The 16,890-nt window shown below is 39.0% G+C and overlaps 1 protein-coding gene across 1 annotated transcript in view; it reads left to right on the top strand.

The window, feature by feature from the left end:
- LOC149154054 (gamma-secretase subunit APH1-like protein) overlaps window positions 1-14,388 on the top strand; it is a 140,282-nt gene extending 125,894 nt beyond the window's left edge. Inside the window, exons 5-6 of the mRNA XM_089440562.1 lie at window positions 13,573-13,700; window positions 13,839-14,388. Coding sequence (XP_089296688.1) covers window positions 13,573-13,700; window positions 13,839-14,009 — 299 coding nt within the window. The 3' untranslated portion in view covers window positions 14,010-14,388. The remainder of the gene's footprint in view (window positions 1-13,572; window positions 13,701-13,838) is intronic.
- The last annotated feature ends 2,502 nt before the right edge of the window (window positions 14,389-16,890 follow it).

Here is a 16,890-nt window from a genome sequence, read left to right as displayed (position 1 = left end):
CATGGTCCCCATTGGACTTCCTACAACTTGATAAAAAAAGTGCCAACCCTGAAACCAAGAGTAAAACCATCTTTAAAATTCTTTTTCCAAACACATACCTTTCCATTGATGAATGCCACATTGTAACCTTTGTCCTCCATTGCCAAAATGGACACCAGGTTCTTCTTGAGATCAGGTACATAAAGAACATCTTGTAAATGAATTGAGTTACCCTGGTCCAATTGAAGAGTAACATTTCTTACACCCTTTACGGGATAGGTGGCATCATCTCCAAGGATAATCTCCAAGTTTGTCTCCTCCTTTATCAGATTAGAGAGTGCTTCCTTGTATATGGTGAAGTGCCTTGAAGCACCACTATCAATAAGCCAATTTCCCAAAGAGTCTGGAGGAGAGGTAGCGGAGAGGGCTGACATAAGATAATACTTCTTTTGCTTATCAGAAACAACATTTGATTCTTCATACTTGGAGTTCCTTGCTTTTTTGGAGAGTCTGACATTTCCTTGATGTCCTGCATTCCTTTTTCCTTTGCCATTGTACCTGTCATTCCTTCGATCATTGAAGTTGCCCCTGGAATGATTGTGATCATCATCATGTGATGTGTCCCTTCTATTTGGACACTCCCTCACATAATGGCCAAACTTATTACAAGCAAGGCACCTGCCCTTCCTTCCACCCTTAGATTCGGACTTTCCATTGAAGTGACCTTTAGGTAGGCCACTAGACGCTTGTCAGTGGAATCTCTGATAATCTTCTTTGCTTCGACTTCACCCTTGGTGTACTTGATAATTGGAGTAGTTGGTGCATTTGATGGAGGCTCAAGGATTTTACCCTTCATGTAATCCAACACTTCTTGCTCTTCCAATTCAATCGGGAAGTGGGATGAGGAACCCATTGAGCCTTTGACCTAGTCCAACCGTCTTCGGTGATTGCTCTTTAACTCTTGCTTGGGCTTTGTCTTCACCTCAGCTTTGATACCATGTTAAATTTAGGTATGTTCTATGCTTAGCGCAATTTACTTCAATTTTTCATATTATCCCAATGTCAATATTCAGATTAGCAATCACATCAACATGATAGTAAAGTGCAGATAAAACATAAACATAAACAACATAAGACTAGCCAAGACAAGAGGACACAAGATGGCACCAGCCAGGGACAAACCCCAATGTGAGGAAACCCTTTATCAATTCTTCTTATATTCTTCAATAGTTCAGCAGAGAGAACCACCCTACTTGAAAGGGGGTATCCACTGCTCTATCTCACACATCATGCTCTTACCCCTTGAGCCTCGAGCAATCAATTAAGGAAAAATCATAAAAGGCAAAGGGCATATAAATAAGGGTGGAAAAATCAAGGCCGAGGCACCTCATGTACCACGATTGCTCCCTCCTATACATTATATACCCAAGTGTGAGTTTCCCTTTTATTAGCTACCCTTGTACCCCAGCATGTGGCCCAAGGCTGCCCATTTCATTCCCTACTCCATTCATTCCTTTATCACATGCCACCAACCTTTAAAGGATGTACCTTGGAGATATTATCCCCTTTAGAAGTAGAAACCACCTAATAGGATACTTGGTTAAACCCATTTGGAGCTTGGAGATATTAGCACATGCCAAAGCCCATTATGGAAGGGCACGACCATTATGAAGTTCCCACCTATTGTCCATGGTTTGTAAGCTTTTTTACTCGATTTCCTTGATGACTTGTTGTAATGGAAGGCTAGGGACACATTGGATCTTATGCAGGATTGCAGATGGTCTCCACTTTGGGTCCGGTCTCTCTGTATGGGGTCCTAACCCTCTAAAGGCCTACATTGGCACATGTAGGGTGTGTGTTGAGAGCCATGGGCCTCCACAATAGTAGACAACACTCCATGGATCCCCAGAGATGTTCAAAGATTGCTCGAGATTCACGTTTTGGACGAGGAAGATGCACCTGGTTCACCTTTGCTCAACCAGCCCCATAGTTGTACCAAGCACTTGGCAGATGACCCAGGACTTGTATGTTGATGTGGCATCGCTTACACAATCATATGAACCCTTACAAATGGCTTGTAGGCATTTTCGACTTACTTGGAGACCCATGAGGTCACTTGTGTGACCTTACACCCATTGGGAGCACCACAAGTTTATTATGTGGAGAACAAGGGGCCAACCCCTTGTCCATTACTTTTGGAAGTCCCATTTATCATTATGGCACTTATAGACTTCACCAAGCTTCTTAGAGAGCCCAACAACATGGGTTATTGATCATTCGACCTCTTGAGAGACTTGTTATTTTGTTTATGAGCTAGCTTGGTGGGGTTGTTGTCAAAAGTTAGTTATTTTCACATTATTTTTATTTTAAGGGCTAATGTAAGCTCAAATAGGTAAATCGAACTCATTAGGAGAGTATAAATACAAATGATGAGAGTTCATTTCTCATCATCACTTGGTTTGGACTTGTATCTCTCTTGAGATTTTTGCTATTCCTTCTTAGTGGATGAAATTTTCGATCATGGATGAATTTTGATGTATGGATTGTCTTTTTTTATCTTGGAGCTTCATGATTGGCAAGTTTATTGGTGGTTGGATATATTCTCTTACATGTAAGTGCAAATTTAATGCTATTATTCTTTTACTTTGTCACATGCATTGATAATGAGATTTTCACTATACTAGGGCTAGTTGCTGCATGCATTTACTACAAAATTGTGGAATTATGTTTTTATATAGCATATCTCTATGTATGGGCCATGTATGTTGAACAAATTCTCCTAGGGATAATTCTATGGTTGAATTTATCTTGACAAGCCACTTCACCTTGCAAAACAAAGTATAAAAGCTTTTAAGGTCACTCTCCTTTGCCCTAATGACAAGCGAAGTTGATCTTAAGGCCTCCTTGACCTAGAAATGAAGTCTATCTTCATATTCTTCTTGACTCCAATCTCCCCAATGGATTAGGCACTGGTCTACCATAAAGTGATCACTTAAAGAAACATTCATCTTCACCTCTCCTTTATTCTAGGTCTATCCACATTAGGACTCCTAGGGCATCATTTTCAGGACATACCACCCATAGAAAAACTTCGATCTCTTGGCCTCAACTGCGCTAGTGTCTCTCCTAGGCCTCCTCCAAATTTGAAGAAATTCCGACAGTGGGGTTGTGAGATATCCCAAGCCCTAGCCTCGAGATTGGTTTTTGCCCTAAGTTTCCTATGCTAGTTCCTCATAGGGATCATTTTGCACCTTCAACTGAAACTCAATTCTTTGGTCCCTTTCTTGTCCTTGTTTAGGTCAAGTCTATCATTGGTTGCTAAACTTGTTTCCTTTGACCTAACCTGGGTCCACTTGGTCCCGTGTGGTCCCATACCTTTGAGAAGTCAATTCTTCAAAAACCACTTGCGAAACCAAATTCAACAAGGATTTTAGGGCTTTGGAAGCTCCTTTACAATTCACACTCCTGAAACCTAGCCCTTAAATCCTCGTCACCTTCTCCTCGAAAGCTTTGTACCTTGCTTAAGAAGCATGCAAGTTTTATTCTTGAGCTTCGTCTAGGAAAGGGGTCTCGAGATCACTTCACACCCACTTAGTTGATCTATCCTTTATAAGTGGTTCTCTACATACCAGGTCTCCTCCCATCAGTGAAAGTTCGTAAAGAGTAGGAAGCTTTAGCTGTGGTGATAGTGGGCTTTAGCTTCATTGTTGCTCTTGACCTAGCAAGTGCCCCTCTACGACCCCCTGCTAGTTTAATCGGTAAGAAGCAGAAGGTATGATAAAACTCACACTACCTTGTCAGAGGGTAAGGCAGAGATCTAAAAACCTGAGGAGCATTTTTTCTTCTAGTCCAAGGTTGTTTCTTCTTCCTAGTATATTGGGTATTCATGCTTTATCATGTAGTTCACCAAATACTTTTTGCTTAAGGGCTTCATCCTCCTACCTGTGTTTGTCTACAACTTTAACTAGTGCTTGCCAGTTTCTTGAGCAGGGTTACCATTTTCTCTTCAAATTTTGGTTGCGTATTTGGTGGTCAACTTCTCTGATCCTTCTCTCAAATTTGTATGTACAACGATTTGCAACTTGTCCACATTGGCTTGAGTTCTCATGGGCATCTGAGAGACAGGGTCCAATGATATGGCGCAATGTCCCTGTTGCTCTAATGAACTCAAACATTCCTTTCACTGGAAAGCGTCATCATATTTTCTTCTGCCACTTCTGTTGTTCTCTCTTGAGGTCTTACCCTTCTCCTTTAGTCAGCGATGCTTGCGGTGGTGATCTGTAAAATGCCTTGGATATTCCACTGGACAATTTGTCACAACAAATATGATAATATTATATTAAAAATTTGAGATTTTACACTATTACAGTTTTATTAAACTTTAATATCTGTAAACTTAACTATAATTAGTGCATGCATGTGAATCAAAATTATAAAGAAAAGTAGAGAACGACAAAATAAACACACACACACACATAAGACACAAGATATATGCTCTCTGGGAAACCCTTTTGGGAGAAAACCTAGTTGGAAGGTGAGGCCGCTTCACTCTCTTTCTTTGTTTGGAAATATGGCTGTAGGTACAAAGAAGTAATGTTTGTGGCCCGTGGGCTGCTACAGTGCACAAATCCTCTGTGTGTGCTCTACCTTCTATCTCTCTTAGCTATCTTAGCTTAGCTCTGGAACAGAATGCTCTCGAAAGAATGGAATGCCTCTTCATCCCAGTGGCCCGGTTATAACACAACCTGATAGCCTACTAGTGGTTAATTTTGACTACATCAACTCTTAACTAGAGTTACAATATAGACTCTTCTAGAGTCTTTTACATCATAATCATGTGGCTAGCCCCTTTTCCATGAATAATGGGCGCTGGCGTGACATCCTCCCAAACTATAGGTGTGAAAATAGGAAGGTCAAATTTTGAGTGGCATAACTTTTGCATACAGACTCCGATTGACGTGCTTGTTGTGCCATTGGAAATATCTTTGAGTGTAGAATAACGTAAAATGGTGTGGTGTTAAAACGACAAAGTTTTACCTCCAAAAACGTCGTTTGATGCCTCAAAATGCTCTTGGAAGGTTTCAGACCCCGTTTTGCCAAACTGGGTGCCACCAGTAAAAACGGTCCCGTGAGTTGATACCTCCTCTTTTTCCACTCCAAATGCATTGAGATGGATGACAAACAATATAATGATTGAATCCAGATCAGCTGGATTGGGAAGAAGAGAATGAGAAAATGGAAACTTAAACCATGGTGGCTTGATCCTTCTGCTTTGAATAAAATCCTGCTATGTTAGATGATAAATGAGAAGATGAAAAGCTTGAAGATGGTGAAATAATCTGCCTGCATTCCCCTTACTTGGTTATATGCTCAACTGATCCTGCCACCAACCCAATCTATTGTAGAGCACGTGCCCTTTAATTCCGGGGAATGTCCCATCCTCAGAAGAAAGAGTGAGGAAAAAGAGGAGGTGGGAAATAAGCACCCAATCACAACACCTCTTTCTCAGATGCCTAGAATAGAGGTGGAAAAACTGCCTTTTGTGGACGTTGCCAACTTTCCTAATGAATTGGTCAGTTGATTCGCCAAACTTTGCACATGTGCAAGTCTGCAATCTTCGAGGGTTTTGATGGCTTTTCTATCCAATGACAGATTGTTTTCCAAATCCCATTAAGTGGTTTTTGATTTTCCTTCAAAAAATTTACTAATCTTGAGTCTTCTTCAGGAATCACCATTTTCATAGTTAGGTCAAAGGCACCTTATTTATGCCCTCTCGATTTGAGACATTTCTTCTTAAAGGAAGCAATTCTGGGCATATCTATGACTATGGTTTTACTAGTGTCAACAATTTTAACAAACCCTATACAATCAATCAACCCTACTATAATACATGTTGGACCCTTAACAAAAATATGCCATACATACCTCATGGTTACATACCTGTAGTGGCCTGCACTTTAGGATGCCATGGTTTCTTTACAAAGGCACTGCAATCTTTATTGATCCTCTGCCATCTTCAAGACTTCCTTCCAATGAGTCTTCAAACAGGGATATAACAGCTCTTCTGATAGGACCTGCTTCTCCAAGTGTTCCTTTAAGAAATAGTGTGACTGTTGCTCTTCTTGCTTCAGAATTTCAAGACAGAGACAATACGCTACTTTTATTACTGACAGCTACAAGACTTATTTGCTACAGGAATTCACAATAGGTCTTCAGACAAAGATTTATCCTTGTATTCATTTACTGCCCGTAGCTCCTAGGTCTCACTGCTTACCAGAAAGTATAAAAGAGAAATGATTATTGAATGTTGTTTTGAGTACTAAGAATGACCCTCTGATTAGGGCTTCCAAAACCACTGATATGGTTTGACAAATGGATTTGTCCTTCATATGAATACCCTTGACAACCACAAATATGGCTCCAAAGGTCGTCTTATTACTTCACTGTCCAATTCAGCTTCTCAAGTGACTACGTAGGCTACTTCAGTATATACATAGATATGCCCAGAATTGATTCCTTTAAGAAGAAATGTCTCAAATCGAGAAGAAATGTCTCAAATCGAGAAGAATGAGACATGGGAGCTAGTACCTCGTCCAAAGGATAAAAATATAATTGGAACCAAGTGGGTGTTCAAAAACAAAATGAATGAAGATGGACAAATCATCAGAAATAAGGCAAGACTTGTTTGTAAAGGTTATTCACAAATTGAAGGAATCGACTTTGAAGAAACCTTTGCATCGGTAGCTCGTAAGGAAGCTACAAGGATGTTCTCGGCATTTTCTTGCTCAAAAGGATTCAAAGTCTATCAAATGGACGTAAAATCAGCATTTTTGAATGGGGAACTCAAGGAAGAAGTCTACATGGAGCAACCATAAGGGTTTAATCTAGCAGAAGGAAAAGACATTTTTTGTAAGTTGAAAAGGCATTATTTGGGTTGAAACAAGCTCCTAGAGCTTGGTACGCAAGATTGGATCACTATCTACAACAACAAAGCTTCAAGAAGGGGGTGGCAGGAAGTAATCTCTACATGAAGATGTTTGAGGATAAGTTACTAGTCACCCTTGTCTATGTTGATGATTTGTTTTTTGCTAGCAATAATGATGAGATAAGCCATGAGTTTGCTCAAAATATGTCAAAAGAGTTCGAAATGTCGATGATAGGAGAGTTATCTTACTTCCTTACAAGTGTCTCAAACCACAACATGCATGTTCATATATCAAGCAAAATATCTTAAAGACATGCTTAAAAGATATGGAATGGAAGACGCTGCACCCATGAGCACACCTATGACCACAGATTGCAAATTAAGCAAAGATGATGACTCTCCTCTGGTAGATGCAACTCATTACAGGTCAATAATTGGAGCCCTCCTATACTTAACTGCTACAAGACTTGACATTATGCAAGTAGTAGGAATGGTGGGAAGATTTCAATAAGATCCTAAACAATCCCATTTGTTGGTTGTAAAAAGAATTCTCAGATACTTAAAAGGAACTCCTGGTTTTGGTCTTTCGTACCCTGAGAGCTCAACTCTTACTGTGACTGCATAGACCGATGCTGATTGGGCCGAAAGTGTCGATGATCGAAAAAGTACTAGTGGAAATGCATTCTCCTTGGGAGATTGTCTAGTATCTTGGCTTAGCAAAAAACAAACGTCCATATCACTATCTATAGTTGAAGCCGAGTATATAGCTACTGCGGATTGTTGTACTCAAATACTATGGATGAAGGAAGCTTTGAAGGATGTCAACATAGATACCAATAAGCCAATCACCATCTATTGTGATAACACAAATGCTATCAGTCTCGGTGAAAATCTTGTGATGCACTCAAAGACCAAACATATACCAATCAAGTATCATTTTCTCCGTGAACAGGTGGCTGAACAAAACATCAAGTTAGAGTATATCAATGCTAAGGAGCAGATTGTAGATATTTTCACCAAACCTCTTCCTCGGGAAGCATTTGAACATCTTCGCTAAAAGATGGGGGTTATTGCTCTAGCATCACATTAAGCTAATTCTTAAAGATGCCACATGACAGGGGGAGCAGTTCGACAAGGGGAGTAACATACCTATGAAGAACTACTTTTGTAAAGAAGCAGCTTGACAAAGGGAATACTTGGGCACCCCGTTTGCCATTGATGTCAAAGGGGGAGAGAATGTTGGAAGAGCAAGAATATTGCCATCAATGACAAAGGGGGAGATTGTTAATCTAGGTTGTCATTGATGTCAATATGGCATTGGTCGAGATGGAAAATATTCTTGTTGTCATTGATGTCAATATGGCATTGGCCGAGATGGAAAATATTCTTGCTGCAAATGTTCTTGCGATACATGATGTTGCCCTAACCTAATTACAAACCCTAGGAGTGTTATCTTGCAAACCCTTGATGCCTAACGAACATTATGAAACCCTAGACATTTAACAATGTAATGACAAACCCTTTATTGATAACAAAGTCCTAAAATATGACAACCATATTGGCATATAAGATAATTGGTTGTGTTGCAGTTTATATATGACAATCATATATATAATATAATAATATTTTGGCATATATATACCTTTATATATGTTTGTCAAAAATAAATATATATATTATTTATATGATATAACATATATAATAAAACTCTATATTAAACTTAGTCTCACATAAATAAATATGGTCGTCATCTTAGCATCGAATTTATCGACCAGTTATATCACCTCAGTGGTCCCCTCATCTTAGCGGTCTTGGTCAACCATATCTTGGTGTTTAAATCACATTGGCAATCCCCACATCCAACACTACGACATTAGTTATGGTCTCCACACAACGTCGTCAGCAGTTATCCACCATTACAGATTATATATTGAATTCATCAAAAAAACATATGTTGGCTCCATTGCAGCAACAAGTCGGCTACATAAAAATCACGATTTGTATATATATATGATTTGTTTTTGGAGGATGGCACAAGAAAACTCGGAGTGGATTACAGACGGAATAAAAAAAACTCGGAGCAGATTACAAACAGAATAAGAAACTCGGAGCAGATTCTAAGCGGATAACTCAGAAAAGACAACGAAATCTGTTCACATCTCGTGAACAACTGGAAGATAACACCTTCTCGGATAGCCGAAAAAAAAGACTTTCTCATTTGCACAGGTCTGCAGGTCCTCGGTCTTTGTTATAGCTGCGTTGAATAAAGTTTGGCACAATTTTGGTCTCTGTCATAGCTGCGTTGAGTAAAGGTTGGCACAATTGTTTGGTCTCTATAACGTGGCAGTAATTTCAAACTTCCATAGTTGAGCTTCTCAGGTCTCTGCAGTGGGATAGAGTCTCACCCCTGCAAAGTACTTTTATGCAGTGAAGTATTTTGAATATTCACAAGGTGAAGGAAGTGAGAACAAACAGTGAAGGATTCTTTCAGTTTCTAATGAAAAATGCATACAGTGATAACTTGGACAGAGGCAGTAAGTAGCAACCAGTAACTCAAGGTGTCATCCCGTACAACAGTGATGGACAAAGCAAACAAATGAAGTACAACTGATGTTGAAACAAGTCAAGAGCCCCTTGACAATCAAGTATGTATATTTTATATTCTCTATACTAAACAACAACATGATTGGTGTCCTTGGAGTTGGTGCTCCTAAACTCAAGGTTGGTGCCTTGGATAGATAGGGTCGAAGCCCTAGAGGTCGGAGCCTCATCAAAACCAAGTTGGAGCTTGGGAACATATTTATATTGTATTTATTCTTTTATACTCAATAAAATTATACTTATACATTTCTGATTAAATTGTGAAGAATCTAACTGGTAATAATAACAATTGAAAGAAAATACTGATTCACCACCCTCTCAGTATTTCCAACAAGATGTACGGGACATAGAAGTCTAGCACGTGGGCAAAAGCCAAGCATGATCTCTACCCGTATCATTATGGCCATCACCCTTGTGTGAGCCCCCTGCATCATTAAGGAATCCATGATTGTCCCAACCCTTGGTGGGCGATGAATTGCCCTAAACTAAGGGGGTATCCATTGCTGTATCATTCACATTTTGCTCTCATTCCCTGGAGCCCCGAGCAACTAGATAAAAGAAAAATCAATAAAAAGCAAAAGGCATATGAAGAAGGGTGGAAAAACAAAGGTTGGGGTAACTCATGTACCATGATTGCTCCCTCCCATATCTATACTCCCATGTGTGGGTTTCCCTCATTATAGCTACCCTTATACCATGACATGTGGTTTGGAGCCTTACCCTACTACCGCACTCCGATCTATCATTATTTCATGTGACACCTACCATGTAACGGATGTACCATGGACATGTCACTCCCTTAGAGGTTGAAACGACCTAATAGGATCCTTGATTAACCTCCCTCTTGAACCTGGAGATACCTGTACATTCTAAAGCCCATTATGGAAGGGCGTGCCACTATGAAGTGCCCACTTGGTTCCATGATTTGTAAGCTCATTTGCTCAATTTCACTAATGGATTATTGTACTGGAAGGCAAGGAGACACATTGGATCTTATATAAGATTGCAGGTGGGTCTTCATCTTGGGGTTTGGTCTCGCTATACAGGATCCAAGCCTTTCAAAGGGTCTTAATGGCACTTGTATGGTGGGCGTTGAGAGCCATTGGCCTCCACTATAGCAGAGAGCAGATAGCCATGCCATGGGATCCTTCAACACCACTTATTGCTTGCTCATGTCCTAGTTATTCGATGATGATGATGCACTTGGACCAGATTTGCCCAGTTGGCTAGACACTTGCACCACACACTTGGCAAAATATCCAGGGCCCAGATGGGGTTTTGTGTCACGTAGGGACACAAGGGAGGGCTTGCATCATTATTCCACCCCTTACAGATGGAGCACATGCTTGTTCGATTCAATTGGAGACCCATGAGAATGTTCTCTGTGCCCCCACAACCACTTGGCTGCACCACAGTGCTTGGAGATTAAGGGGCCACCCTTTTGCCACTATTATTGGAGCCCTCCTATTCATTATGGCACATGAGGGACTTCATTTGGCCTTCCAATGGCCCTACTAGCTACTATTCTATCATTTCGGCCCTCTTGAGAGGTTAATTATTCATGTTTTGGAGCTATTTGGTGGGTTTGTCACTAAAGTAATGTTATTTTACACATTATTTTATTCTAGGGGCATCATTAGGCTAAATTAGGCTATTCGAATCCCTTAGAGGATTGTATAAATATGAGAGAGGCACTCCCATTCATTGATCATCACTTGGATTTGTATCTCTTTGGAGAAAAGAACTCGGACTTGCTATTGATGGACGAATTGGAGTTTTATTGATGCATTTTGATGTTTGGATAATTGTTATCTTATCTTGGAGCTTCATTGTTGCAAATATGATGGATGGATATAATCTTTTTGTCATGTAAGTACTCTTTTATGCGAATTTTTTGATGTTTTATGTCTAATGTATGGAATGCTATGCTTTGATTATGCTTGTGCCCTAATTATTAATGCGAAATTCATGAAACACTTGTAATCTTGGCTCGTTGCATATGTTACTCATCTTGGCAAGAAGATCGAACTATTCCTAGGGGTGGGTTGTATATCTTTCAACTTGAAACTACATCAATTTGTGAAGCGAAGTATAAATTCCTCTTATGGCCTAATTGCTGCCTCTCTAGGGTTAGCGAAGTTGCAAAAGGACTCCTTGTTAGAGCAGGAATCTTAAAATTAAATTTATTGTGATTGCATTCTCCACAATTGGCTAAGCATTGGTCTCAAACCTTGGTGATCACCCTAAATTTTCCTCTTTTCCACAGTTTTTTTGCCCTAACCCTAGATGGCCTAGCTAGGGCATCAAATGATTTCCCTTAGAGCTATCCATTTGAGGTGCGAGTTGGAGGAGGACTGTGTTGGTGTCTCCTCTCCTTGCTCTCTGAATTCAAAAACATTCCCCTAGTTGGTTTTAGAGAAACATCAAGCCCTAGTCTTAAAATAGTTTTGATCTAGGTGTCCTTAGCTTAGCGACATTCCAAAGGGTTTATTGTGCTTGAAAACTCAAAGGAAGTTAATTTCTCTTGACCCCTTCCTCTCATCCTTGCTCGGCCTAGTCTTGTTGTTGATGATCATCCCAAAACCCTAGGCATTGCTTGGACCTCCTTGGTCTCTTTATGGTCCCATTCTTTATATGACAAAATATCTTAAAAATCTACAATAGAGATCATTCTCCTCCTCTTGGGAAGCCTTGATCTAGGCATAGCCATCATATTGATCAATCTTTACTTGGGTCTTGACTTCCCAAATTAACCTTTCTAGAGAGCCCCTTTACCTTGCTTCTAAAGCAAGCAAACCCTTATTTGAGCCTGTCCTGCGAATGGGCGAATCACGACATATCTTATCATTGACTTATCCCCCCTTGCGATTTCCTTCATACCGGGACGCCTCCCATCAGTGGAAGTCCGTAAAGAACAGGGGACATCAACTGAACTGATAGTGGGTCCTTGTCCCATTGTTGTCACTTGGTATAGTAGTAGTCCCTTTGGGACCCCTCTTATGACCCCTGCTAGATTGAGTGGTAACAATGAACACACGAAATCTTGAGCTTTTCGTTGTCTGCAAAGTCTTGGCTTTTCCACACATTTTTCTGCCCTGTGTGTTGGACACATCGGCAGATGTGCGGACTGATGTCTGACGCATGTGGGACCCATGTCTGATAGTCAGGAGGGGCGTGTCCAGAGATTCCACGTGTCTGACAGGGATATGCAGCACACAGTGGGGACATGATCTTGTTACTGAGTCATAAGCTATTTCCTGGTTTATTCTGAAATCCCATTTTCTGGTCTTGTGCAACTTTCCCATGCCTTATCTTTTCATTATTAGAAATCCTAATTGGCATTATGAATAAAGATATAACTCAGGATCCACAGCAGCTGTGTCCTCTTCTGGCTGAATTAGTGCTGTAAATAATTCTTATTTGTGCTGCTGGAAAACCCACCTTTGACTTGGGCTTGCCAACATGTGCCCCATGTCGATTGGATTGTAATTTTTGTCAACTTAGCAGCAAACTTGTTACTTAGCTGACATGCGCAAATCCGATACCTTCAAACACCTCTTTTGGTTGCTTTTATTGTTTCAAGTTTGGCTTCAAGAGACCAGTTAATTTGAGATTTTGAATTTTTTGGAGTTTTAAGGCTCAACAGAAGTTTAGAATGCCTTTATCTTACTGCTATATTAAGACCTCTTAAGTTAATGGCCACCTCAACTGCCTTGAACTGCCTTGAACCTCAACTGCCTTGAACCTCCAACAGGTTGTTTGAACTTTGAGCATCTCCCCATGTCGACATAGCAGAAGTATACCCCTTCTTTTGAATTCCTAAATGATTCTCAATACCTGGCACCTCCACGGTTATTCATTCTTTTGATTCACCATTAATGTTTATCTTTAGAGTATTACCCCATGTGTCTGGTTTTTTATAATCTTTTCTAGTCTGGTCACTAAATTATCTGTTATTTTATTTTTTTTGCATTTTGATGTTGTCTTTGGGAGATACTTCCTATTTTAATTTTTGAGCATATGTTTATGTGCCATGCTATGTGCATAACTGATGCTTTGTTCCACAGCGCTGATATCTCTTGGATTTCTTATCATCCACACATTCTCCATGGTCATTGCATTCAATGGATATGATGAAGGAAAGAAAGTACACCAGATATTTGTGCCCACAGTCCATCTAGTTGCAGCAATGCTGGTAAGCAATTTATATCGATACCCAAATGGCCTTTTGCTCTATCTTTCCATCTAAAGTTTTCTTTTACTCTCAGTGGATTTCATTAATGTTAGTGTTGCGTATTTGGAGAGTTTCTTACCCCTTTGGAATTGATCACAGACACTGGTGAATCTTATACCTGGTGGCTGCATTGCTGGAGTACCCCTAATATTAGGCTCAGCTGCCGTGACATTGTTGTATTGTGGTAAAATGGTTTGGAAAAGAATGATGGAGAGTTTAGAGGAACCTCCCAGTAGGCACAGGATTATTTCAGATGAGCAGAATGAATAATCAGGCTAGTAGAATTTGCATTTTTAATGCCATGACGGATGATATCTTTGTAGCAGTGGAATTGTACATCCTTCACATCTGGTTAACAATGGTAAAAGAGGAGGATATTCTTAACCAGGTTGAACTTCACGTCTTGTGTCTTGAAAGAACCTGCCTTGCTGATGGAAAGATGATTGCATTTTAAAACTCTCTCCCTCTTTCTATATGACATATTTATTGTCAATTATTTTGTAACTGTTTGAAAATTAAATTTTGTTAAGTGAAGCCATAATTCCATGCTATGACTTGCTGTAACACTTGATTTGATCTATTTATGTGAAGCTACGCACCCTCTTGAATGAAAGCATAAATCGAAGGGGATGATTAGAAACCCTGAACATATATATGCCCATGGGATCAAAAGACTGGGATATATGAAATGCAAGGTAATGTGGTTCATCCCCTGAAAGGTGAATATGTTTCAACTTGACATGCTTGTGCTGATTAAAGTGGTGAAACCAAAAATGCATTTTCATGTAGTTGTTAAGAGGAGTATATTGTATCAGTATCTAAATAGCACACACTAGTTCTCAGTGCTTGAATCTTAAGTTTTATTACATATCAACATATTGTTTAAAGGTTTGAGTCTTATTATGACGAGTAAATGCAAGTCGATATGAAATTAGGAATATATTGTATCAGTGTCTAAATAGCACACGCTAGTTCTCAGTTCTTGAATCTTCAAGTTTTATTACATATCAACATATTGTTCAAAGGTTCGAGTCTTATTATGATAAGTGCAAGTAGATATGAAGTTTAAAGCATTCAGTGTGTTAGAATTTTTCATTACATGTAAATTTTTATAGTGCAAGGTACTTGAAAGAAGATAAATAGTTAGATAACCATATAAATGCATGTTCATTGCCATATGCCAAAAAAAGGCTAAACATACAAATTCGACCTTTTTTGGTTTGCAATCACTTGATTCTGTTGATAAAATCTTGCTAAAATCACAATCTGGGATTTGTTGAAATCATCATTTTCAACGCAGAAATGGATTGAGCATCTTTGGATGCTCCTATGACGACTTTATTTTCAATGTTTATGATTGATAATTGCAATTTTATCCTCCCATAACGTATTTTGTCGGATTTGAGGCAAAAGATATCGGTTTCCCTTCCCATTATTTTGAGCAGCAGGAAAAGAGCCAATTTCTATGACTATGCCAAAACCACATTATTCAGTAGAAGACTAGAATGACCAAAAACAGACATTATCTGAAAATACAGAATTACCAAAAATAGTTCTTATAAATAGACTAGGCCTATAATAAGTGTCTTGGTTAGAGATGCATCAACCCTTCTGCCCAAGAGGATGTCAAGTGTGTTTGCATATTTATCCCCAAAATTCAAGTAACAACTAAAGAAATCATAATTCCATCCGTTCATAGTAGGAAGTCCAAAAAGATAACTAAAAGAAAATGAACAATGAACAATTCATTGCAGTGCAATGTAATAAATAATTTTAATGTTCAAAACATCTCAAGTAATTAATATGGTAGCATGAGATGCAATGTAAAATACACTAGGCATTATGCTTTGATTGTGTCCAACTGTTGAGTTTCCACCCAATCAATGCAATTAATTTCAAAAGGGAATGCCCCCAAGTAGGGCCCAATTTGAATGAGGTGAGGACGTTAGGGTGCACAAAACTATCGACAACTATTCTCCAAATGGATTCCATAGATAGAGCAGTTGTTGAGTGTGGTGGAGAGGCTTTTGGTCCTACAACACTTCCACACGTTGAAGGGTTGTGGTGTGTAGGGATCTTATTAGCACATGAGCCTCTACTGCATACCCTTTGTTGATAAGCATCGAATCTGATAGTGGTGCCCCTCAGCAAGGCTTGTACTAGCACTCCAACTCTTGATGACTAATTTTGATTGGTTAGGGAACATACTTGGTAGTGGTGTCCTAAGGGCTTAAACAATAGTTGCTAGGCACAAACCAACCTCATAAATTTACTTAACCCTATTTAAGCAACACTTAATATGTTCTTAGATATTAAAATTTAGAGTTGCATTTTCTTTTCAAGTAGAACTACTCTGTAACGAACAAAGTTCATTCTTCAAGTTAAATACTCCAGAAGACTTGGAATATGTAGATCTCCATTTGAGAATATATATTAAAATGTATGAATAAGAATGATGATATAATTGAGACTGAGGGGCTTGCTTATATAACAAGCAAGTGTCCCTTTATGAATGATCATGTCTTCTTAGACAGGGCTCTTTGTTTAACTAATTATTACTTATTTACATATTATTATGTTTATTATTTATTATCTATATTTATTACTTTTACGTAATTATATTCATAACATTGCCTTCTGCAAAAAGCTTTGTCCTCAAAGCTTGTTGATGAAAGGGCTTGATCTCTTTTTCCGCTACGAATGTCTTTTGCTTGATATCTTTTTCTGCTACAAATGTCTTCTTGTCTCAGGAAAGTCATCTTTGTTGATACAAGTTGATATGATCCTTGGAGTGATATATAAAAGTGTCGCATGGAAGAAGGATTTGACCATCTTAAATTAATCTTTTGTGAAATCTTTTGATTACTGGAAACTTGTGATGAACTATTATCTTTGGATGGAGTTGTGCGCACTACAGTATTCTTCAGAACATAAGTTTGTTGTTTATGTTTTGAGTGATACAGATTCGTAGATTGATTGAAATGCTTGTTCCTGTGATTCAGATGTAGATAAATAGTTCTTTTGGTTTCAGTTATCATGTGTGTGGCAATTTTTTGATTTACTCCAGGTTCCGATGTCGTTGAGTTGTTTTCAAAATCTTCACTTGGAATTTCCTTCGTCTCAACATCTGAGTGTGTTTTTTCTTTAACTG

This window comes from Pinus tabuliformis, chromosome 9 (assembly GCF_031772625.1).
Source record: "Pinus tabuliformis cultivar Carrire ecotype Pingquan chromosome 9, CPIR1, whole genome shotgun sequence".
Classification (NCBI taxonomy): Eukaryota; Viridiplantae; Streptophyta; class Pinopsida; order Pinales; family Pinaceae; genus Pinus; species Pinus tabuliformis.
Note: the sequence above shows the minus strand (reverse complement) of the source record. Positions and strands in the feature narration are given on the sequence as shown.